Below are 24,788 nucleotides of genomic sequence, written 5' to 3' on the forward strand. Positions count from 1 at the left end.
CGGGAAACCAGTGGGGCAGGTGAGCAGACCAGCGGCGGCACCCGGTGACGAGGTCAACGACGGGGGCCGGCGATCTGGTGGAGGCGCAGGCGATGGGACTAGCGATGCGCCTAGCGACGGTGTCAGCGGCGGGGGCAGCGATCGGATCGGCGGCTGGCGAGGGTTGCGGAAGAGTAGCGGATCGTAATCGCGATTGATACCATGTAAACGTGATTAGAATGCATTGTCATTCATATCTTGTACAAGTGTACATATAGCCGGGGTGGCATGCAGCCAACCACACAGGCAAGATTACAGGCACAATCAATCAAGGACAGCCTACCATAAATACATCAGCTTACTATAATTACAGGCACAATCAATCAAGGGCAGCCTACCATAAATACATCAGCCTACTATAATTACATTGTGCTAACAAGCGTCATTATGTTAAGTGTTAGCTAAAGGCTAACGAGATGATCCAGCAACTGAATATTATTATTTAGATTAGCTAGCTAAATGCAAGTCAGATGATCCACGTCAGCATCACTATTTAACGCTGGGGCTGGACAGAGAGTACATGACTGAGTCATCTCTGTTCCGATTCTAGACTAATACGTCTACCATGTACAGCATGTATAGGAGTCTAATAGAAATACGTATGGCGTGCACAGAAGATATGACCGAGTACAGAAGATATGACCGAGTCTAAAATGAACGAGAATTGAAACACAATGATTCAAAGATCATTGACCTGTACAGAAGATATGAGCGAGTACAGCACGTATAGGAGTCTAATAGAAATAAATCCATATACCAATACAAATACGTCTAACATCCCCACGGTCGCAACGGCAAAAGCACAAACATGAGACTAGAGGGAAACTCAATGAAGAGACCTTTAGCGTGCACAACATTAATGTTGTCATAATAAACCATAGTGGCATGACGAAGAGAACATGTATGATTCATGCAGCAATTGACGAAGTCAGGTTGCTTCAGCAAACTCCATTTGCCACGGCCCAATACTCTACCTTTTAGAGCATCTTCGTTAGATTGACAATCCTCTTTCCCTAAAATATCAGTATAGGAGATTCAGAAAACAAAACTAAAGGGAATAAGGGAGATGCTCTGCAGCACATTGAGAAAACAATCATCCCCTTCCCATCTACTGTCACATGGGACCCATAGGTTAGTGGCTCTCTCTCTCTCTCTTTCTTTTTCCTCTTTCATGGCAAGGAGACGAACGAGCGGCGCGGCAGTAGCCAGCCCGTGCACCCCGCGTGGCAGCGGATAGCCCGCGCACCGTCGGCGGTCAGTGCCTCCACCCTAGGGGACCCACGCGTCAGTATTAGGATGAGGAAGAAAGGGAATTGAGAAAAATTTGTACATGGTCCCCTCTATTTGAGGGATTAAGAGGAGTTTTTGAGGGATTGAGAAAAAAAATATAGAGAAAAAGGATTGAGAAAGGAGAACTGATGGAGCAGTTTTTTTTTATCTCATTCCCCTATATCACAGTTTTTAAGGAAAGGGGAATGTTTTTCTCTCTTTTTTTCTCGAATACGCAGGAGATCTACGTATCATTGCATTATAGAGATAAAAGGACCGGCCCCTTACAAACACCACCATCTCACTCCGGGCCGGGCTGCGAGGGTTGTTTCTTTACATCAAAGAACTTAAACTAAAAGAACTGAGAAAGGGGTGAGGCCTGACCACAAAGAACACCAACTAGCTAAACTAAGAGTACATGAGTAAATTGTTTGAAGATTTGGGCTGGCCCAAATAATAATTCCAATAAATCTCAAAGACCCATTCACACATTGCTACTCTAGGAGGAGTGAAGCTAACTTAAATAGCTGAGTTGTCTTAGAGGAAAGGGAAGAAGCACGTGCTTGCTCGATCGCCGGGCCAGGGCGATGGGCGTGGGTGCACGACGTGCTGGTCTTCTAATGGCAGATCAATTACCTTAATGTTGTGATTACACGGCTGGTTATTACTGTAGGGATCCGCCGTGTTAATTAACCTTGATCTTCCGAAGATGCCATCCACATCTCCACTACATCAAGACACACGATCCAGCTGCATATTAATACCGATATAGTGCCCCAAATCAAGACCACATCTCACAAGAGGTTACAAAAATCAAACAAAATATGAATTTTTTACTATGGTTGGGGGGAATTTCGACGGCTCACGACGAGCGATCCGACGGCTAGGAAGGCATAAAGCGTTGAGAGGCGCTGAGAGGGAGGCGACGGGAGGCGTTAGATGTGTCTATGGTCGGTGAGCCCATATGCATCACAACGCCTCCCATCGCCTCTAAAATTGAGGGGATTAGGACTCCAAATAAAAGAGTGGTAATTCCTTTTTCGTAGTTCTTTTATTTAATCAAGGGTAAAACGGTAAATTCATAATTGTAAAGATAACGTTTTGAGTAGTATAGTTGGAGTGTATGATTTGCCGCTGCCTGGGGGCACGCCGTTGCCTGGGAACCGCGCCGCTGCATGGGGGCGCGCCGTTGGCTGGGTGCCACGCCGCTGCCTGGGTGCAGCGCCGCTGGCCTTGGGGCCGCCATCAACTTGGGGCCAAGGGCACAACGGCCGCCTCAATGAGCGAGGGAGAGGGCAGGGCTGGCGACGCGACGCCGTGCAAGGGCGACGGCTAGAGCGAGGGAGTAGGGCGGCGACAGCGGCTAGGGCGAGGGAGAGAGCGAGGTACGTGCGATTGGGAGACCAGCGAGTTCCAGGGGGTGGGAGGTGGGGGGGGGTGAGAGGGATGTGCGCAATGACCATATTGCCCTTCGATGAATAAAATCAACAAAAATAGCTATTTTGCGGAGGCATTGGGATATGATAGGCAGTGATCCCAACCATTGTAAAAGGTCTCACAAAATATATATTACAAATCTTGACGATTGACGACTATCTTACCATAGTATACCTACGCTAAAAATTACACTCTAACTAGTAATAGACATTCACCTTGCCCAAGGAAGTCACCACCATAGCTTGGACGGCTCCAGCTATTCACTCACTTTGCCGACATCAAAGGGGTGACATGACCGCCAATGTCCTATAGGTACCTTAATGCTATAATTAGGGGTGACATGGCTTGGGAGCAGCGCGGTTGAGCAGAGGCGGGGCAAAGTGCAGGGAAGCGTGGGAGGGCGATGGGGGCCTAGAATCTCGTACCAAGATGTTGTGTCGCCGGTATGGCGGCAACAACGGTAGAGTAGGTGAGGAGCCCCGAATACGAAGATCGTAGTCGCGGTTAGGAGAAGATCGTAGTCGCGGTTAGGATAAGAGCGAGATTTTGCCCCTCTGCTTCCTATTTTTATTAGAGAGGAATAGAGAATAGGCTATGCCTCCATCTGTTGATGCCGAATGGCTTACACGTAGGTCCACGGCCAGCTTCTAAGACACTCCACTAAATTCGAGAAATTTCAATATTTAACCCCGAGTTCGCAAGCCTCTCAGTATTTGACATCGAATTCGCAAGCCTTTCAATATTTAACCCTATGCACGCGAATTGTTTCAATCCAAGGGATTTCTGTGATTTCCTCTCTTTTTCTATTTTCAAATACCTTTTCTCACTCATCAGGACACCGAAAATGACCAAAGTACCCTTGCCTCCTTATCCTATACTGGATCGGACGTTCCTTTCTGGTTCGTGTTTCTTCGTTGGGTTGTCGTGACCGCACGGAACAGCGAGGCCGTTCGTGGCCGCCACTGCCCAACCCCGCCCATTGCCGGTGGCCGCCCGCTGCCGCCTGCCTGGTTCCCCTCCGCCCGCCCAGGCCCCTTCCGCCCGCTTACACCCCTTCCGCCAGCCGCCCTTCCCTGGCCCATCGGCCTAGGGTTTGGGGCAGCGTGCTCGTCCATCGCCGTAGGCCTGGCACCATCGGTCTCCCTATTGGCTCCCCCTTTGTCTTGATGGCTCCTCCTGAGTAAGCCCCCAATCCTAAATCTCTCTTATGAGTTTTGCAGTACCTGTTGATTTTGGGGAGGGGCACAAAATTGATTTTGTCTCATTTATTTTTTGTTGGTACACACGGTAGAGTCGATCCGGATGGCGCATTTAGGTTGTGCATTCAATTTTCTCAGTTCACTGCTAAGTTCAATGATGGTCGCTCTGTTGATGTGCCATGAAAATGTGATGAATGGGTTGTGGATTGTCGATCTTATAATTTGGAGATGCTAGAAAATGACTTGAAAGCTAGGCTCAATTGGGGAAGCGGGCAGCAGCCTGTAATACATGAGTTTGACATGAGTGGTGGTGGAGAAAGAAAATTGCTAAATGATATAGAACTGTCCCTTGCATTTTCTGAAAGGATGGGTGACAAGAAGCTATTCTTGTTTGTTGATGTTGAGGACAAACCCACAGAAGTGTTTTGTAGCTCTGTAACAGAGGCAGCAACAAGCAATGTGGGGCATGATAATGTCACAGGACCAATAGATTCAAGCAAGGAGGCATTTGTTTCTCAGTCTGGAGATTATTCCTCTTGGACAAGATCAAATTGGTGCCGCACTTCCTGTGATGGATGAACATGCAATGTATGAGTTTGTTGGCCTTAGGGCAGAGGATGAGAGGGCTGAGCAAGCTAGGATGGTGGCTGAAATTAATCTTGATGATGTGGACCTACAAGATGCAGAGTTGTTGGTTGATGATCGTATACCTGGTGAGGATTCTGTGTTATATGATAGAGAAGACCCTCCAATGAAAGCTGGAACCATATATGCTAGTATGAATAAATTCAGGGCTGCAGTGCGGCAGCATGCTATAAAGGTACAATTTGAACTTGCAATAGAGAAATCTTGCAAAGATTTGTTCAGAGAGCACTGCAAAGCTGAGGGTTGTCCATGGTCTATTGTAGCAAGGTTGATGCCTGATCAAGTCCAAGTCAGGGTACTAACACTTTTAATATATGTAGTATGCTAACTTAATGTATTATGCAGTATTAGTCCTCATGCATGTATGTTGCGTTACTAACATTTTTGTTTCCATTTAACAGGTTACATTGAATAAAGAAAAGCATTTTTGTTCATCTACTAGAAGAGTGAGGACCAAGATGGCATCATACCATTGGGTAGCAGAGAAGGCAGTCCCCCTTACTAATGAAGGATCCAAACATGGGTGCAAAGAAAATACAAGAAGAGCTAGATATCATTGTTGTGGTAGGAGAACAAATTCATGGGACATGGGAAACCACATGCACATGCTTTGCTTCTAATCACCACACATAGAAATCCTAAGATGGAAGATTACCTTGATCCATACTACTCAGTGTACCATTTTATACTAGCCTATGGTGGTGTGATCAAACCACTACCTGATAAGTCTCAATGGGCAAGTGTGGATCCTGGATTTAAAGTGCTACCACCACTCGATAAGAGAGAGGTTGGAAGACAAAGGAAACTTAGAATACCTAGCTGCACTGAGAACAAGGGAAACAAACCCAGGGGCAAAGGCATGTGGCAAGTGCAGTGCAAAAATTGCTTAGGTCATGGCCATAGGACAACATCCCCAAAGTGTCCTCTCAATGGAACAAAGAAGTGGTAAATGTGTCTGCCTTTTTCCACTTAACTCATATTTTCTTCATATTTTGAACTTATCTCAATTTTACATTTACAGGAAAAGTCAGGCCAAGAAAGGAAAGGCAGGTAGGCCTGCTAGTTCTACCAAAGGTGATGCAGCTCCTAGTCCATCCAAAAGGCAGAAGGTTCATGTGCAAGAAAATTCATTGAATAATAGTCCTAGACCTGTGCAAGAACTAGAAGGCACAAGAGAAATTAGCACTAGTCCCTGGTGTTGGGAACCAATACTAGGGTACCTGAAGAGGAGGAGCTAATGACCATCAACACTGACTCATTCGAGCAGTCAATAGCGTGACTATGGCTCCAACCGACCCCCGGTGTGCAAGCTTCACTTCGCCTGGCCTGTGGGAGAGGGACCGCCTCGCCCGACCTTTTGGGTCTGCGCTCTGCCTCGCCTGACCCTTGGGTCTGTGCTTTGCCTCACCTAGCCTCTGGGGGAGGACTCCGCCTCGCCCGACCCTTAGGCCTGTGCTCTGCCTTGCCTGACCCTTGGGTCTACGCTCCATCTCGCCCGACCTCTAGGGGAAGACTTCGCCTCGCTCGACCCTAAGGTTGCAAGCTCCGCCTCGCCCGACCCTAAGGTCTATGCTCTGCCTTGCCAGACCCCCAAGGCCGCGGCCTCTGCCTCACCCAACCCTTAGGTTTACGCTCCGCCTCGCCCGACCCTTGGGTCTGCTCTCCACCTCACCCGATGCTTGGGTCTGTGCTCTGCCTCATCCAACCATTGGGCCTATGCTCTGCCTTACCTAACCCTTGGGTCTGCGCTCCGCCTCGCCCAGCCTCTGGGGGAGGACTCTGCCTCGCCCGACCCCAAGGTCGTGGGCTCCGCCTCGCCTGACCCTTGGGTCTGTGCTCCACCTCGCTCGACCCCAAGGCCATTGGCTCCACCTCACTCGACCCTCAGGTTTGCACTCCGCCTCGCCCGGCCTCTGGGGGAGGACTCTGCCTCACCCGATAGAGACCCATACCACCAACAACAACTCTAGGTCCAAGCATATGGGCCTAAGTCAAAGCTCTGACACTAGGGAGGAGACCGATATGCCCTGATGTAACCCGTGGCCTTGGCGGGCCATACCAGAGGATTCACACCAAGAATAGTGTCGGGCATACTGGTGCTGTTCTATCTAACCCCGTACGAACATTAACGGGTGCGTCAGTTCACCGCAACGTTAGTCAGGACAGAGTGGAGCGCCATGACCGACATATGACGTCTGCGCATGGCGCTCGTGATGGATAGGACCACGACGTGAAGCCATCCCTATTGACATCTACAGGGTCAGTGGGACCCACATAAAGAAGGACCCGACGATCCTAAAGGCATTCGGTTCTCTCTCTCTCTCTCGTTCTTCTTTTTCCTCCGCTATAACACATGCTTTCCCTTAGCCTATAAAAGGGAAAGCAGGGCATCCCATAAGGGGCATCACAACACATCATATCGATTTAGGCTAGATTCGATCGAACCATCATGAACCCATCAAACCCTGAACATACGGCTGAGTAGCAACTGAGCTCTCTCAGCATCCGTTCACTCCTTTCACCAGAGACTTGGGACTTATTCCTCTCTCGCTTGTTTGTAACCCCTACTATGAACTTTCAGTGCTAGTAACACGAGCAGCAGCAATGAACTGGACGTAGGGACATTCTGCCCGAACCAGTATAAACCTCGTGTTCTCTAAGCACACTGTCGGTGTGAAAAGTGACCAACTAGTAAATATTTGTCGTTTTGTCGTACGTTGTGATAGGATGTGGCCTAGCACTCAATGACATAGGGTTTATAATGGTTCAGGCAATGTGCCCTACGTCCAGTTTGAGTCAGTCAGTGACTTTATTCCTGAGCCCAGGTGCTCGAAGTTTGCTGTGGGGTTACAAACGAGAGGGAGTAAGATGAGGGGTATTAGAGGTCTGATTGGACTTCAGACCGAAGGGCTGAGAGTGATGGGAGCTCCGCTGTGCGCTAAGTGTTCGAACGTCTATTGTTCGTTTGTTGTTCAAATCGATCATCATGTGTTCGAATCATCCTTATAGGGAGAGAGCGCATCCCCATTTATAGAGGAAGCGGACAACTTTACAAGAGAGAGTGTGAGAGAAAGAGAGTGTGTGTGCTACCTAGTCTTGTTGCCCACACCGTCGGGTACAAGACGGTTTGTCGGTGCCCACAACACCGTTGCCGCTCAGATGCATGTGGTAGGCTCCATCGTCTTCTTCTGATATGGCAAATGTCGGTGCCTACCATACTATAGGATAAATATCGGCGCTCACAACATTATTGGTGTTCTGACATGTCTGGAAGGTTATAAAGTACCCTTCTTACATGATCTGACAGTACTGTCCTGTAGGTGCATAGGGTACGATCCTCGGTATCGCGGTTGACTAGAGCGCCCCGCTTGACTTGCTCTGTCCGTTTCCTGGGTCTTCACCGAGCGGGCGTCCCCGGTCGGTTGTTCCCCAGTCGGCTTCGACCGTGCTGGTTGGAGAAGAGCTATAAGCAGAGGTTCGGTGGCCTTCTGGTCGATGAGGCGGGCCAGAGTTGGAAGCGAGCGTTGTTCCTCTCCTTGGCCAGGCCTTCCGGTTGGAGAGGCGGGTTGTAGTCGGAAGCAAGGCCGAAGTCAGAAGCAAGCGCCATTCCTCCTTGGCTAGGCCTTCTGGTCTGAGAGGTGGGCCAGAGTTGGAAGTGAGCGTCGTTCCTCTCCTTGGCCAGGCGTTTTAGTCGGAGAGGCGGGCCAAAGTTGGAAGTGAGCGTTGTTCTCTCCTGCTAGGCCTTTCGGTCGGAGACTGGATCGCCCTTTTGGCCTGTCATTAGGTTTGTGGGCTGGCCTAGGAGTCACGCATCATTTGCAATATTGTCTGCCGGGCTCAGCTTTTGCTGGGAAGCAGGTCTTTGAGGGAGCCCGGGTTTATGAACCCGACAGGAGCCCCCGGGCGATTCGAGTAGAATCGTTTGGGGGATTTTTCATCTTGACGACGGGTGCGCATGAGAGCACCCACGAGTGTAGCCCCCGAGTCCCCAGGTGATTCGGGTAGAATCATCTAGTTTTTTTTGTTTTGTGAGCAGGGGAATTTTTGTTTTGACAGTGGATGCGCGTGAGCACACCCGCGGGTGTAGCCCTCGAGCCTGCGTTTGACTGAAGAGTCGGTTGGAGGCTGAGCATCTTGGTACTCTTTCCTAGGGCCATAGACTGTCATCTGGGGTGTTCGCCCATGTTTGTCCAGCTCGCGACCTGCATGGTCGATTGATTTGCTGAGGCGGTGTCGGGTGACCTAAGCCCCTGAGCCCCATTAGGCTTGGTAGGGGTTGGTCGAGTTCCATGCGTTACCCTATCTATGGTTTCCGTAACCGGAGGGGCTGAGCTAACATTGCTTGCCTCGATGGCTTGAGCGATGCGCTCGGTGAGCTCGCTAATAGGCACGTTCGAGTGGAATCTGGGTCCGTCGTTCGTGACAGGGTCGGCATAGCCCTCATGTGGCATTCCACTGTTCCTTAACCCGCATCCCAACAGATGCATGGGTCATTCCAGAGACCGACCCAGGTGGCCCGCTGGCCTCCCCTCGATGGAGATTATGTGGGCTTAGCTCGAGGTTAGGATCGAATGAGAAGGTTGAGATGACCCTGTCTGCTTCGGAGTAGACTGGGCGAGGGCCACTGGGGCTCATCTATGTTTTTCTCCCCTGGCTCTATTTGACATGAGGCGGCTTCGATCCCTTCATGGGCCAGCCTTTGAACCCCAGTCGGTCGTTGCTCATATTGAATGAGTCAACTACCGCTTTGTGACGCAACCCAAAGCGTTGTGATGCATTAACTGCATATGCGATGCTTTGGATGTATAGGATGAATGAATGAATGCGTGGATGGATGAATGTGTGAATGCATTTATGAGAATGGATGAATGAATGTTTTATGCATTCAAAAAATCAAATGAAGTAAGAGGGGTTCGGTAGAGTTACCTTGATGACTCGAGTGATAGGTTTGAGTTGTCTTTATCGAATATGTCTAAATGGGATCCAAGCTCGTTGTTCATGATGGAGTTAGCATGGCCCACATGGGGCATCCCTCTACTCCTTACCTGTCTCTCGGTGTTTGCCTGAGCCGTCCGATCGACTCAGGAAGCCTGTTGGTCTCCTCTAGGCGGAGATCCCGTTGTTGGGCCCTTCCAAGTCTTGCCTGGGAAGGCAGAGGGCCGCCTACGTGCGGTTCTACCTAGTTTCCCATGCTCGGCATGCGGTAGTGGTGGGCCATGCCCAGGCCACACCCCGTCTATCTAGGCACCATCTCGTCGAGCAAAGCGCATCCCATCAGTTAGGACATGTCCCGCCGCATCCCATCCGCATTGAATGGGGGAAGGGAGAGGGTTTTTTGCCCATATCCTTCACCTTTCCCCAACTGTTGCACCTCCTCTTTAAATAGGGGAAGGGAGAGGGCTTCCATCCCATTCCTTTGCCTATTCCCCATCTGTCGTCTCTCCTCCTTCCTTCTCGCCAAGAGCGTTCATGTGCCACGATGGTTCCTAGGAGAAAAAGGGGAGAGCAAGGGAGAGGAGAAACTCATAGATTTGTTTGTTAATCTGGAGCGCAATGTTGAGCTAGAGGTCATCTAGCGTGAGCGAGTCAGTGCTGGCTGCCTTCGTCGAGAAGGGGGTGCTACCGTTGAAGGAGGTGGCGCACTGGAGGGCTCCTGCGGGGGTGGATTTCCTGTGACCTCGGGCCAGCGAGGTTGTCTCCTTCCTTGCCTTCCATGAGCGTGGGTTAGGATACCCTACGCATTGGTTCTTGCATGGGCTCCTTAATGAGTGGGGCCTAGAGCTACAGCACCTCAACCCGACTGGGGTGCTGCATGTCGCTGGCCTCGTCACCGCCTATGAGGCCTTCCTCGGGATGGAGCTGCACGTGGACTTCTTCTGGTGGATTTTCTCTAGGCGAGCCTTGTCGGAGGGGAAGCCACTCAGGATCACACTGGTGAGGGGCTTCGTGCTATAGAAGAAGCCAAGTGCGTCGGGCGCCTACCCCACATACACCCCCTATGACTCCAATCAGGGGTGGCATGGGGAGTGGTTTTACATTAGGAACCCAATGAAGGCGCCGTTCTCGCCGTTCACCAGAAGGAGGCTAGAGAGTCAAGATAGCTGGTCGTGGGGGCCCACTAGTCGGCAAAACAAGCTGGAGGTAATTAGGGTGGAGCTCCAGAAGCTAGTGTAGCAGGGCCTTGATGGGCTACGGGTGTTCCACACCTTCTTCCGCTGTTGGATTGCCCCACTGGCAGAGAGGACGCGGCCAATGTGGATGTACACCGGCCTGATGGACCCCAACCGCACGTCGTTGGAGGAGTTGGTGAAGGACGGAGTCTGGACCAACTCGATCGGGTGCTACAGCTAAGGGCTAAAGAGACCCTCGAAGGGAAGCCCGAACCTCTTCACGCTTCAAAGCTGTCCAACCTGGTACGTTCTCCTCTCCTTATTTCATGTCCCTTTCGATCCTACTCTTCTGTAATCTTGACTTTGAGTTGTCCATTTCATAGGGACTCGAACGTTACAAGTCCTGGCCACATCTTTCGAAGGGGCCAGAGGGCATGGCTCGGCAAGCTGCCCTGAAGGAGGCCGCGGACACCAAGAAGAAGAGAGCTGAGAAGGCTCGGAGGAAGCACGGAAGGGAGATGGAGATCGCTCGGTGGGTCTAGGCAGGCGAAAGTAGGAGCAATGTGGATGCAAAGCTCGAGTCGGAGGACCCCACGAAGGTGGGGGACGACACGAGTTATTCCAAGGATGGTGGAGGTTGGAGCGTCATCATGACTTTGGTGGAGCATTGCGAGCCTACGGCCGTGTCTGCCAGTGGTGGGCGGGACGCAGAGAGGTGTGGCGACGTTCCTGTGCCAAGGAAGTTGCCCGCGAGCTTGGACGCCATTGGCGAGTGGGAGGCAAAGCGAACACGGTCGCCGCGCCCTTTGGAGGCGTCGCCAGCCTTGTTCCCACCTGCTCTGGGCACGGCGGGGTAGGCCAGTCGGTTGGAGGAGCGAGCTCACACCCGCGCATCATCGGGGCCAGCGCTAACGCGTGACTCATAATGGGGGAAAGCCCCACTAGCTGCTCCGGCCAGCGCGCCTCGAGCCGGCGGTCACGGTGACTCATGGGCCGATCGGTAGCCGGCCGGGTCGGCTCCCCCCTAGTCGAGGTGAGGGGGCGTGGCTCATGACCTACAAGCGGCCCTCATTTGGCGGGCCCATTGCCAGTGGGTCAAGGTTTTAGAGCCCTGTCGCTTGCATCCCGGTAGGCTTTTTCTGTTTCTTTTTCGATCTCAAAGTTGAGTCTTTGGGGTGCGACTGACCTATATTTTTTTGACAGTGGCCAGATGCTGATGGGGTTGAGCATCGCCCCACCTCCCGTGTGGGAGGAGTGGAGGCCCACCTTGCAGCACGTCATGACAAGCGGCGGTGAGAGTAGGGTGGCGGTGATTCATCCTTCCCCTTAGGGGGTGGTGCCTTCCCTGCTGGTCGCAAGTATGGCGGCAGCGGTAGCGGAGGTGATGGTGGTGATCCCGATGCCGATGGCGGAGGTTGGGTCGAAGGTGACCCTTGCGGCCCCTCCCCCAACAGTCATGGCGGAAGAGAGGAAGGAGACCAGGCTCCCTACCTCGCCTGACAGAGGGACACACGGCTCGCCCTCCTGGTCAAAGTTGTTAGGGTCAGGAGGAGACGTGGCCAAGCCAGAGGCAAAGCATCCGCTGGTAGGCCGCGGGGTCAAGGAGGTGGAGACCCCCTCCCCTAGTGGGGTAGTCACCAGGGTGGAGCCATCGGTGCCATCGTAGGAGCTAGCGGTGGTCTGTTCATTGGCCGGGACTTCCAATGGGCCAGGGGCATCCACCAACCTGGTGTGGCCCTACCTCGTTGACCCATGGAAGGTACGGTTCATCCTTCAGGATGAGGAGGAGGTGCAGCTCTAGGACGTACTTGGGGGGAGAGGACTTGCCATGGAGTCTGATCTCACCCATACTAGGGTGAAGCTGGAGGAGGCCCTAGAGCGGGTCAAGGTCATCCAGCAGGCGGTCATGATCGACCTGCCCCAGGTTGCAGAGGTAAGTTTTCTGCATTCGTCCTTGGCTCCTTGGTCTTCCACCGGTTGCTTCAGCACGTTGGCTTCTTGCTTTGCAGGGCTTCGAGGAGATGTCGAGCCGCAAGTCATGTTTCCTTCGGGAGGAGCATGCTTGGGAGGCCGCGATGTCATGGTGGGTTACCAAGCTCGAGCATGAGCTGGAGTCCACCCGCCATGAGTCTCAAGACCGGGCGGGCGAGGCGATGGAGGTGTGGATGGTAGAGCTACTCGTGGTGGAGCGGGCGACCACCACTAAGCGGGGACTTGAGGCGGTGAAGGTCCGCCAGGCAGAGACCGAGGAGACACTCCAGAAGTCCCTGGCAAAGACCTAGGTGGTGCTCTAGAGTTCCCTGGAGCCCCTAGAGTCAGAGCAGAAGGCCTAGTCGGAGGTCGACCAAGAGGTGCTCGTGCTCCGAGGCCTGGTGCTCGGGACAGAGGAGGTGAACGCCCGGCTACGCGAGTAGGTAACTTGGTAGGAGGAAGGACTCTCCATCCTCGAGAACACCCACCTCTATATGTACCTTTTCTACTTTTGGTTGATGTCTTGGTTTTTTTTCTTTAACTTGCTTCTGAGCTTGCCATCCTTCTTCTAGAACTGGGCAGAAAGGTTGGTTCGCTGGAGTAGGACCTAGAGACGGCCAAGGCGATGATTGGTTGGAATGCAGAGGCGCTGGCCAAGTCCCTTGAAGAGTGACATGCTCTCGAGGGGGTGCTCAACCAGCTCCACAACATCACCTAGGTTATCATCTCGGAGGTGTTTGGGTTGGCGCTGAGCACCAGCACGCCCGCCATCCGACTGGCGGAGGTCCCGGACGAAGTTTAGGCGCTCATCACCGATGGGATGTTCTATGGGACGTCAGGGGTGCTGACTTCGGTGGTGATGCACCACCCGAGCCTGGACTTCACCGCCATCTGTAGCAGGTACGCTGACGGCTGGAGCCCGGATGCCATCCATGTGCTTGGGGAGAGCTTGCTGCCACACGCACAGTTGGTGGTGGAGCAAGTCTCCGTGCAATGGGTGATGGAGGCTCATCGTGTGAATGTGGCTGAAGGCGTGGGCCAGGAGAACATCGCCCATCCTGCAAATGAAGTGGAGCCCAGGTCAGAGGCAAACGTCGCCCTGCCTCCGATCGAGCCAAGTGTCGTCCAGCCAGAGAGCAAGCAGCCCCTACCTTCGCCAGTCGCACCGTCAACCAATGCCGCTGGGAGGTCATAGTAGTATTTAGAGTAGAAGTAGTTAGCACATGTAAAGGATAAGTTCATGGGGGAGCCACCTGTGTAGATGTTTTTGTGTGTCCATGAATACAACAACTTTGTTTTTGTGATGAATCACTTCATTCGGGGAAGTTTGTCCCATCCGTTCCTTGTTTTTACCTTAGCATAGCTCTATTTTTATTCTTCCTTTTTTGCACCTGCCCGTTCGTCCCATAGGCTGCAACCTTAAGAGACCGGGCGTGGCCCACGAGGCTTAGCTGCTTGTAACCGTAGGTACTAGCGGGGTGTGATCTGTTGGAATGTTTAAAGCAAAGTTACATAAGGTAATTAAAGGAACGGACTACCCTTTCGTTCGGGTAGAAAAGTATTTACCATAAGATAGTAAAAAAGAGGTGGTATCGCACCCTCATGGAGCCCCCGAGCGACCCAGACTGAAAGTGTTCAGGCCGGGGTGCTTTTGCAGGAGCGAACATTGAATGAAAGAAAACGGTAAGACTAAATTTTTAAGGGAAGAAACGACATAACTGTTCGATGTTCCAAGTGTTGGTGAGAACGTCACCGTTGTCGTCCTTCAGTCAGTAGGCACCCGGTCAGATAACTTTGGTTAGCATATAGGGTCCTTCCCATGGTGGAGAGAGTTTATGATTCTCCTTGGTTGATTGGGTCCTTTGAAGCATGAGATCACCGACCTCGAGGATTCTTCCTCTGATTTTCCTCTCATGGTACCTACAGAGACTCTGCTAATAGCGAGCGGAGTGGATGATGGTCGTCTTGCGGGCCTCCTCAAGCAAGTCGACTATGTCTTGTTGAGCCTCCATGGCTCGGTCGTGGTTGAAGGCCTTTACTCTTGGGGTGCCGTGGTTGAGGTCAGAGGGCAGCACCGCTTTAGCTCTGTAGGCAAGGAAGAAGGGTGTGAACCCTATAGATCAGTTCGGGGTCATTCTCAGGCTCTAGAGGATCGTTGGGACCTCTGCAACCCATCACCCAACGTACTTGTTGAGTCGGTCAAAGATACGTGGCTTAAGTCCTTGGAGGACCATGCCATTGGCACGCTCAACCTAACCATTAGTATGTGGATGTCCGACCGAGGCCTAGCTGATCCTGATGCCGTATCCATCACTATAGTCCAGGAACTTCTTCCCGATGAAGTTAGTTCCATGGTCAGTGATGATACAGTTAGGAACGCCAAACCGATAGATGATGTCGAGGAAGAACTTGATCACCTTTTCTGAGCGGATGTTGGTGATGGGCTTGGCCTCTATCCACTTGGTGAATTTGTCGACTGCTACAAGTAGGTGAGTGAAGCCTCTCGGGCCCTTTTTGAGGGGTCCTACTATGTCGAGGCCCCAGACCACGAATGGCTAGGTGATGGGGATGGTTTGAAGCTCCTGTGCCGGCAAATGGGTTTGCCAAGCGTAGAACTAACATCCTTCACACCTGCGGATGACCTCCTCTGCATCTCGTAGCGTGGTGGGCCAGTAAAAACCTTGGCGAAAGGCTTTTCTGACCAGCGACCTCGGGGCCATGTGATGTCCACGAATTCTGGCATAGACCTCGAGGAGGAGCTGCTTGCCTTGGTCGGTAGGGACGCACCTCATGAGTACTCCCGACGGACTTTGTTTGTAGAGTTCATTACCGATTGTGATGAACGTCTTGGTGCATCGAGCGATTCGTCGTGCTTCAGTCCTTTCTGGTGGGAGAACCTCCTTATGGAGGTAGGCGAGTAGCGATGCTCGCTAGTCGGCTTGATCGAGTGCCAACACGGCGGCGTCGGTGGGCGATGTCGTCATGGAGGCACTGGGATCGGAGCCCCTGAGCATCGAGTCAGCATCGGGGTGTGTCTAGATTGGACCTTCTAGGATGCGGGCAGATGGTTCATGAAGGTCGTTGATGAAGACCCCATCCAAAGATGGAACCCGCCTGGCAGCCAATTTTGCGAGAAAATCGACGGCATCATTGTCCTTTTAGGGGACATGGTGTAGCTCGATCCCCTAGAATTTATCCTCAAGCTTGCGTACCTCCTGGCAATATGCTGCCATGAGGGGACTTTTGCAGGAAGACTCCTTCATGACCTGGTCGACGACCAATTTTGAGTCACCGTGGACGTAGAGTCGCGTAGCGCCAAGCTCGTTGGCGTTGCGCAGTCCATTGATGAGGGCCTCGTATTCCGTGGTATTGTTTGAGGCTGAAAAGTGGAGGCAGATTGCGTAGCAGAGCCTACTCCCATCTAGGGAGATCAGAACCACTCCAGCCCCCGAGCAGGGCGCCATTATGGACCCATCGAAGTACATCGTCCAATACTAGTGGGTGACGTCCGGAGTCGATAGCTGGACCTCCGTCCATTCGGCGACAAAATCCACGAGAGGTTAAGACTTAATAGTGGTATGGGGGATATACCTTGAAGGGACTATGATGCCTAAGAGGGGGGGGGTGAATTAGTTAACTTAAAAAATCTAACTCTAAACTATGGCCTCTTTTTCTTACCCTAGCAAGACCTATGCAATAGATAAACTATCTAGACATGCAACTATGGTTTTGCTAGTGTATTGCTATCTCTACCGCAAACGTAGTAAAGTAATCAATGTAAATGCGAAAGCTAAAGAGCAAGGTAGAGATATGCAAACTCCCATCGATGACTCCGGTATTTTTACCGAGGTATCGAGAAGCGCGCAAGCTTCCCCCTAGTCCTCGTTGGAGCCTCTCGTAAGGAATCCCGCGCAAGGGCCAAGCTCCCAGTCGGGTAACTCCGTGGATAGCCTCGGGCCTTTCCCATGCGCAAGTGGGTCTCCGATGTGCCTCTCAGCAAGCCTCTCCCGGATGCTCCCCGCCGTCTTCACTATCAAGCTTCCGGCCAAAACGCCGCGGGCCTTGTTCCCTCCGGTACACGGTGGCGGCCACACCACAAACGCGGTTGGTGTGATCTCGCAAGACTTCAAGCCCCTCCAATGTACAACACTTGTGCTCGCAAGCATGGGGTGGCAAGAGGTATGCAAACCTCACTAAACACTAGGCAAACACCTAGAGCAAGCGCATAAGCGGTGGTCTAATCAACCTAAGCACTTCGCAAAGCACTTATGCTAATCACCTAATAAAACACTAAGCACTATGCAAGTAGAGATCACTAAAATGGTGTATCAACACCCTTGGTATGTTTCCTCAGCTCCACTTTCCTCAAACGGCCGGTTGGGGGTTGTATTTATAAGCCCCACCGAGAAAGTAGCTGTTGGGGTCGAATTCCCACGAAACTGCTACTGACCGGACGCTGAATCATCCTGACCGGACGCGTCCGGTCGTCCCGACCGTTGTAGCCGCGAATCACCGATCGGACGCTGCCAGCGTTCGATCGCCTGCCACCGGACATGTCCGGTCGCAGTTTCGCGCGCCTAGAACCTCTCTGTACTTGATCGGACGCTGCGTTTCTGCGTCCGGTCGGTTGCCGCCAGCGTCCGGTCCTCGCGTCCGGTCGCCTGTCTGTCGAGCCACCGGTCTAGCGTCCGGTCGCGCTTCCAGCGTCCGGTCACCTCTGCGAGCCCGTTTCTTCGCGATCTTACGTACGGCTTGGTTCCTATCTTCATGCTTGGACTTTGCTTGATATCTTAGGTCTTTTCTTATGCTCCTAAGGTCTTTCTTAAGGTGTTGATCATCGGATCATCACGTCGCCTTCGTCCAAGTCATGTCTTGCACCCTGTTGGACTACAAAACAAATACTTGCAAATTCATTAGTCCAATTTGGTTGTGTTGGTCATCAAACACCAAAATCCAAAGTAAATGGGCTTAGGGTCCATTTTCCTTACAATCTCCCCCTTTTTGGTGATTGATGACAACACGACCAAAGCAAGCAAATAATAGAGATTTTGAAATTTAAAAACTACCTACTTGCTAGGATGCAATGCAAAGGGCAAGGTTATATAATGCTAGAAAAACCTACTCAGATACCAATCGAAGACCATCTTGCCCTTACAAAAAATCCCTATGTGTCATTATGGATTCCTACAAATTTTACCATTACTTAGTCTAATCCATAATCCACTTTCCTCCCTTTCTTGGACCATAACCACTTGTAGATATCAACTTGATGCTTGCCTTTGGTCCTTCAAATTCTCCCCCTTTGGCATCAAACACCGAAAAGGAAGACATTAGTGGCACAAGGGAGGGTCAAATTTCGTGATCCTTTGTGTATAAAATGAAATGGATCACAAAATTTGACTCTCACATTATATAGACTAAGCTCCCCCTAAATGTATGCATACATATGGTAGAAAGCAAAGCATATGCATAAATAGCAATTTATTGCACAAGAGAGTTTAATCTATATAATGCATGGAGAAAGCATATAAATATGAAACGAAAACAACATGATGATGCCAATTAAAGAATGATGCTTAACTCCGGGGACTCCAATTTCCTTACAATGAGACTACTACACATAGGTTTGAAAAATTGATACCATTTGAAAAAGTGTTAGTTTCAAAGCATCCAAGTTGTAGATTAAGCTCCCCCTAAATTTGTGCACGTTGATTTAAGTATCAAAATACCACTTGAAAATGATATTTGGGAGAGATTATCTACAATTTGGACTTTGGCACATATTAGATAGTTAATTATAAAACAAGCTATGTGCCGTGCTCCTAAACAATTTTAAACCATGTAGGTTTGCTCCAAGGGTTGATAAGGAAACCGAGCAAGCCTACCATATGATATACCTATTGAATGCATGACAAAATATTTAAGCATGTAAATGCAAACATTAGGCATAAAAGATAACTAGATGCTTTAAGAGTATACCAATTGAAAGACAAAACCAATTGAAACAAATGCTAATTGAAAGTAATGACATCTAGTTACCTAACATTTGAAGGGGAATTTGGGTCCATAGTATTCACTAACCTACTTGGCAATGACTTTGTCCATCATGATGCACCCCATGTAATGCACCCAAACTTTGCCAAGTCTCCAAATTCCCTGAAGTCTGACGGACTTCTTACTTCACTTTCGGGATCCAAACCTTCTTGGTGCTCTTCATGTTGGAAATGATTTCCTTTGGCACCCAAAAGCGTTTGACCCCATTGTTGGCTTGCTTGTTCACCTTGATGGCCACCACCTTGTCATTTTTCTTCTTCTTCAAGAGATAAGGTGTGGAGGCCTTCTTGTCCACCTTGTTGGTGTAGGTGTTGGAGAGCTTGATTGTTTGCTTTTTCTCCTTCTTCTTTGTTCCTCCCCCATTTCTCACATTGCACTCATAGGACTTGTGGCCTTCTTTGTGGCACACGTAGCAAACCATAGTTTGTCCTTCATCAAGCTTCTTCACTCCCTTGACGGTGTTATCTTGATGAAGTTGGGTTTGCTTCACCTTGCCTTTCACTTGAGTCAAGTCCTTGGTGAGGCGAGCTACTTCTTGCTTGAGTTGCTCATTCTCTTTTGCAACCTCTTGTGTGCATGTATCTACAATCACTTTCTCAACACAAGCTTGGTTGCACAAAGATGAGTCTAAACATAAATCATTACAAGAGGTAGATGCATCCTTTTTAATTATGTCATTTCTTTTAGATGCCTTGGTGGGGGTATTTTTGACGGCCTCAAGATTAGCAACTTTATTTGTTAGCTCATCACAATGTTTACACATAATTTCCATTTTAGCAAGCAAACTTTGATAATCATTTTGTGAGCTAGCTAATTTTTCTTTTAATTTTTCATTTTTCTTTTCAAGTTGCTTATCATTAATTGTGCATGCACTTGTTGTTGCACTAGCCTCAAGTTGCTCAATTTTAGTAGATAGTTCAACATTGAGATTTGCAAAGTTTTCATATTGTTCAAGCAAATTCTTGTATGCTTCTTGTGAACTACCTAGCTCTTCTTTTAAAGTTTTGAGCTTCTTTTGTTGACTAGTGCAAACTTTAGCATATTTAAGATTTTGTTGCACAATTGTATTGTAAGAAGGCAAATCATCATCACTATCACTCTCACTAGAGGATGAGCTTTCGTTACCTCTTGCCATAAGGCACACACGAGAAGAGCTTGATGATGAGTGCTTGTGACCTCGCCTCTTGTGATGGTTTTCTTCTTCACTTGAAGAATCATCCCATGACCTTATTGTTGTGAGGGCTTTGTTCTTGCATGCCTTCTTCTTTGTCTTGGGTGTGGGCTTGTTTGGACAAACTTCCACAAAGTGCCCCAACTCGCCGCATCCATAGCATCCCCTCTTTCTTTGCTCGTTTCTTTGATTAGTGAAAACGAGGTCTTGAATTTGGATGGGCACACCCTTGACATTGAGCCTTACGATCATCTTCTCCACCTTTTTGATAAGTTTGATTGATTCTTCATCAAGGTCAGAGGTGGAGGAGGAAGATTGATCATCATCACTTGATTCTTGTTCATCATCATCATCATCCTCATCTTCTTCTTCTTCACTTGAGGAGCTTGAGCTTGAGCTTGACTCAACTTTCTTGCCCTTCATCTTTTTCTTTTTGCTACAAGCGAGAGCTTTGCCTTTGCTTGATGAAGATGCCTCTCCTTGACCCATCTTACGTGATATTTCAAATGCCACTAGCTTTCCAATGACAATGCCCGGGGTCATGGTGCTCAAGTTCTCCATGTTGTGAAGGATGGTGATGATGCTTGCATATTTCTTTTGTGGTAGAATGGAGATGATCTTCCTCACGATGTCCGCATCATCTAGCTTTAATAATCCGATTGAATGGAGCTCATTGATGATTAGATTCAATCAAGAATACATATCACGAACAAGCTCATCATCATTCATAGTAAAGGAATCATAACTTTGCTTGGCTAGACAATGTTTTTGCTCACAGACATTACTTGTGCCGTCATGGAGCTCTTGGAGTTTTAACAAAATTTCATGTGCCGTATTTAAGGTGAACACTTGGTTAAACACATCCATGCTAAAGGATTCAAATAAGCAATTCTTAGCTCTAGCGTTGAAATGCATTTCTTTTTATCACTCTTTGTGGGGTTTTCGGGATTCTTGATGGGTTTCATCCCGTCACGAGTGACTCTCCATACACCCAAATCAACCGCCTCAAGGTGGCAAGCCATTCTAGCTTTATAGTATGGGAAGTTAGTGCCATCAAATTGTGGAGGCCTAGCAGTATCCATCCCAACCACTCTACAATAGCGTCGGCTCAACGGCGGTTAAGCCAAAGGTCCAAATATGAGCCAACCGGCTCTGATACCAATTGAAGGGACCGTGACGCCTAAGAGGGGGGGGGGTGAATTAGTCAACTTAAAAAATCTAACTCTAAACTATGGCCTCTTTTTCTTACCCTAGCAAAACCTATGCAATAGATAAACTATCTAGATGTGCAACTATGGTTTTGCTAGTGTATTGCTATCTCTACCGCAAACGTAGTAAAGTAATCGATGTAAATGCGGAAGCTAAAGAGCAAGGTAGAGATATGCAAACTCCCGTCGACGACTCCGGTATTTTTACCGAGGTATCGAGAAGCACGCAAGCTTCCCCCTAGTCCTCGTTGGAGCCCCTCGCAAGGAATCCCTCGCAAGGGCCAAGCTCCTGGTCGGGTAACTCCGTGGATAGCCTCAGGCCTTCCCCACGCGCAAGTGGGTCTCCGATGTGCCTCTTGGCAAGCCTCTCCCGGATGCTCCCCGCCGTCTTCACTATCAAGCTTCTGGCTGAAACGCCACGGGCCTTGTTCCCTCCAGTACACGGTGGCGGCCACACCACAAACGCGGTTGGTGTGATCTCGCAAGACTTCAAGCCCCTCCGATGTACAACACTTGTGCTCGCAAGCACGGGGTGGCAAGAGGTATGCAAACCTCACTAAACACTAGGCAAACACCTAGAGCAAGCGCATAAGCGGTGGTCTAATCAACCTAAGCACTTCGCAAAGCACTTATGCTAATCACCTAATAAAACACTAAGCACTATGCAAGTAGAGATCGCTAAAATGGTGTATCAACACCCTTGGTATGTTTCCTCAGCTCCACTTTCCTCAAATGGCTGGTTGGGGGTTGTATTTATAAGCCCCACCGAGAAAGTAGCCGTTGGGGTCGAATTCCCGTGAAACTGCTATTGACCGGACGCTGAATCGTCCTGACCGAACGCGTCTGGTCGTCCCGACCATTGTAGCCGCGAATCACCGATCGGACGCTGCCAGCGTCCGGTCGCAGTTTCACGCGCCTGGAACCTCTTGGTACTCGATCGGACGCTACGTTTCTGTGTCCGGTCGGTTGCTGCCAGCGTCCAGTCCTCGTGTCCGGTCGCCTATCTGCCGAGCCACCGGTCCAGCGTCCGGTCGCGCTTCCAGCGTCCGGTCGCCTCTACGAGCCTGTTTCTTCGCGATCTTGCATACGGCTTGGTTCCTATCTTCATGCTTGGACTTTGCTTGATATCTTGGGTCTTTTCTTGTGCTCCTAAGGTCTTTCTTAAGGTGTTGATCATCGGATCATCACGTCGCCTTCGTCCAAGTCATGTCTTGCACCCTGTTGGACTACAAAACAAATACTTGCAAATTCATTAGTCCAATTTGGTTGTGTTGGTCATCAAACACCAAAATCCAAAGTAAATGGGCTTAGGGTCCATTTTCCTTACATACCTGATGTCGTGGCCCATTAGCTCGAGTGCCCACTTGGAGATTCGTCCTGCGGCATCGCAGTTGCGGATGATGTCTCCGAGCGGGTATGAAGTGATGACCGAGACTTCATGGTCGGTGAAGTACTACAGGAGCTTCTAGGTCGCCATCAGCACGGCGTATAGGAGTTTTTGCACCTGGGGGTACTAGACCTTGGGGTCGGTAAGTACCTCTCCGATGAAGTATATGGGTTGATGGACCTTAAGGTGGTGTCCCGGCTCCTCCCTTTCAATGACTAGGGTGGCGCTCACCACGTGGTTGCTTGCCACGATGTAGAGGAGGAGGGGTTCTCCTCGTTCAGGAGCGACGAGGATTGGGGCCATCATCAGTGACGCTTTGAGGCTCTCCAAAGCCTGCTGTGCTTCCTCAGTCTAGACAAACATGTCTGTCTTTTTGAGTAGCTTGTAGAGAGGCATCCCCCATTCACCGAGCCAGGAGATGAATCGGCTCAGGGTGGCCAAACAGTTGGTGAGCCTCTGTATGCCCTTGATGTTGTGTATAGGGCCCATGTTGGAGATGGCCATGATCTTTTTGGGGTTGGCCTCGATGTCATGTTCGGACATGATGTATCCAAGCAGCTTCCCCTTCGAAACCCCAAAAACACACTTTTCGGGATTCAATTTGATGTTGAACCTTTGGAGGTTCGTGAACGTTGTGGCCAAGTTTGCGATTAGGTCACAAGCTTGAGCCATTTTGACCACTATGTCATCAACATAGACGGCGATCATTGGTTTTGGCCACTCAACTTGGTTAGGCTGATCGAGCGGGTCGATTTGATCGATGAAGCATGGCTGCATGCACCATTGATAGGTGGCGCCAGTGTTCTTTAGACTAAAAGGCATGGTTACATAACAGTATGAACCATATTGAGTGATGAACGAAGTTGCAAGCTGGTTAGACTCTTTCATCATGATCTAGTGATAGCCTGAGTAGGCATCCAGAAAGGAGAGGATCTCGCATCCTGAGGTGGAGTCGACTATCTGGTCTATGCATGGTAGAGGAAAGTGATCCTTTGGACATGCCTTGTTGAGGCCAGTGTAATCAACGCACATTCTCCATTTCATGGTCTTCTTTTTGACAAGAACAGGATTGGTAAGCCAGTCGAAGTGGTATACCTCCTTTATGAATCCGGCTGCCAGGAGTTTGGCGACCTCCTCGCCTATGGCCCTATGCCTCTTGTCATCAAAGCAACACAGACGTTGCTTGGTGGGCTTTGAGCCTAGGACGAGGTGTAGTGTGTGCTCGGTGACCTCCCGTGGTATGCCTGGCATGTCAGAAGGTTTCCATGCAAAGACATAGCGATTGGCGCGTAGAAAGTCAGCGAGCTCACATTCCTATTTGGCCAGGAGTTGGGTCTCGATCTGCACCGTCTTGGTAGGGTCAGTGGGGTCGATCCCTACCGCCTTAGTTTCCTTGAGTGGGCGGAAGGCAGTCAAGGAGGTTGGCTTGTTGCAGTTCGGGACTACTGGGGTCGATAACTCCCCGAGCCATGGGAGCTTAAAAGAGTTGATGATGGCAGTGGTGAGCTCGTAATGCTCGTGGTCGCACATGTAGGCGTGCGAGAAGGTGCTACCCACAGTGATGACGTCGTTCGGTCCTGGCATCTTCAACTTCAGGTAGGTGTAGTTGGGGACCGCCATGAACTTGGCGTAGCATGGCCGCCCCAGGATGGCGTGGAAAGACCCTAGGAAGTCTACCACCTCGAAGGTAAGCACCTCCGAGTAGAAGTTGGCTCGGTCGCCAAACATGACGGGCAGGTCGATCTGCCCGAGCGGGTACGCCTGCACTCCCAGGATCACGCCGTGGAAGGGAGAGCTCATCGGACGGAGCTCCAACCAGGGGATGCGCATGGCATCGAGGGTGTCGACGTAGAGGATGTTGAGGCCACTGCCTCCGTCCATCAACACCTTGGTGAGGCGCTTCTTGCAGATGATGGGGTCGACGATGAGCGGGTAGCGGCCTAGTCAGGCGACGTGGGATGAATGGTCCCTCTGATCAAAAGTGACCGGAGATTCTGACCAACGAAGGAAGGAGGGGACAGCCGTCTCGGCGACGCATGCCTCTCGGTAGCGCACTTTGTGTTGGCACTTGGAGTAGATAGCATCGGATCCCTCGAAGATCATGATGCTTTCCTCAGGGTCAGGAAAGTTGTCCCCATCCTTGCCCGCCACGCCTCCTTTCTTGGCCGCTGCCTCCTTGCCCTTTCCTTCTTTCGACCTACCGGCCTGTCGTAGGAAGCGCTTGAGGAGCTCGTAGTCCTTGTAGAGGTACTTGACGGGGTAAGCATGGTTGGTGCATGGGCTATCCTTGAGCTTGTT

The 24,788-nt window shown here is 50.4% G+C and overlaps 1 protein-coding gene across 1 annotated transcript; it reads right to left on the bottom strand.

The window, feature by feature from the left end:
- Positions 1 to 14,604: 14,604 nt before the first annotated feature.
- LOC136523648 (uncharacterized) lies at positions 14,605 to 24,371 on the bottom strand. The gene is made up of 2 exons (XM_066517262.1): positions 24,082 to 24,371; positions 14,605 to 14,755 (listed from the first exon to the last, which is right to left on the bottom strand). The coding sequence occupies exons 1-2, from the start codon at positions 24,369 to 24,371 to the stop codon at positions 14,605 to 14,607; spliced, it is 441 nt and encodes a 146-aa protein (XP_066373359.1).
- Positions 24,372 to 24,788: the final 417 nt, after the last annotated feature.

This window comes from Miscanthus floridulus, chromosome 18 (assembly GCF_019320115.1).
Source record: "Miscanthus floridulus cultivar M001 chromosome 18, ASM1932011v1, whole genome shotgun sequence".
NCBI classification, from domain to species: domain Eukaryota; kingdom Viridiplantae; phylum Streptophyta; class Magnoliopsida; order Poales; family Poaceae; genus Miscanthus; species Miscanthus floridulus.

Excerpts from the sequence above, each read along its gene's own strand:
- LOC136523648 (XM_066517262.1), bottom strand. The coding sequence starts at position 24,371 with ATGGACGGAGGCAGTGGCCTCAACATCCTCTACGTCGACACCCTCGAT. Across the intron at positions 14,756-24,081 it reads CCCAACTACACCTACCTGAA|AGCTAAAGCGGTGCTGCCCT; the intron begins GTTGAAGATGCC and ends CCTTGCCTACAG.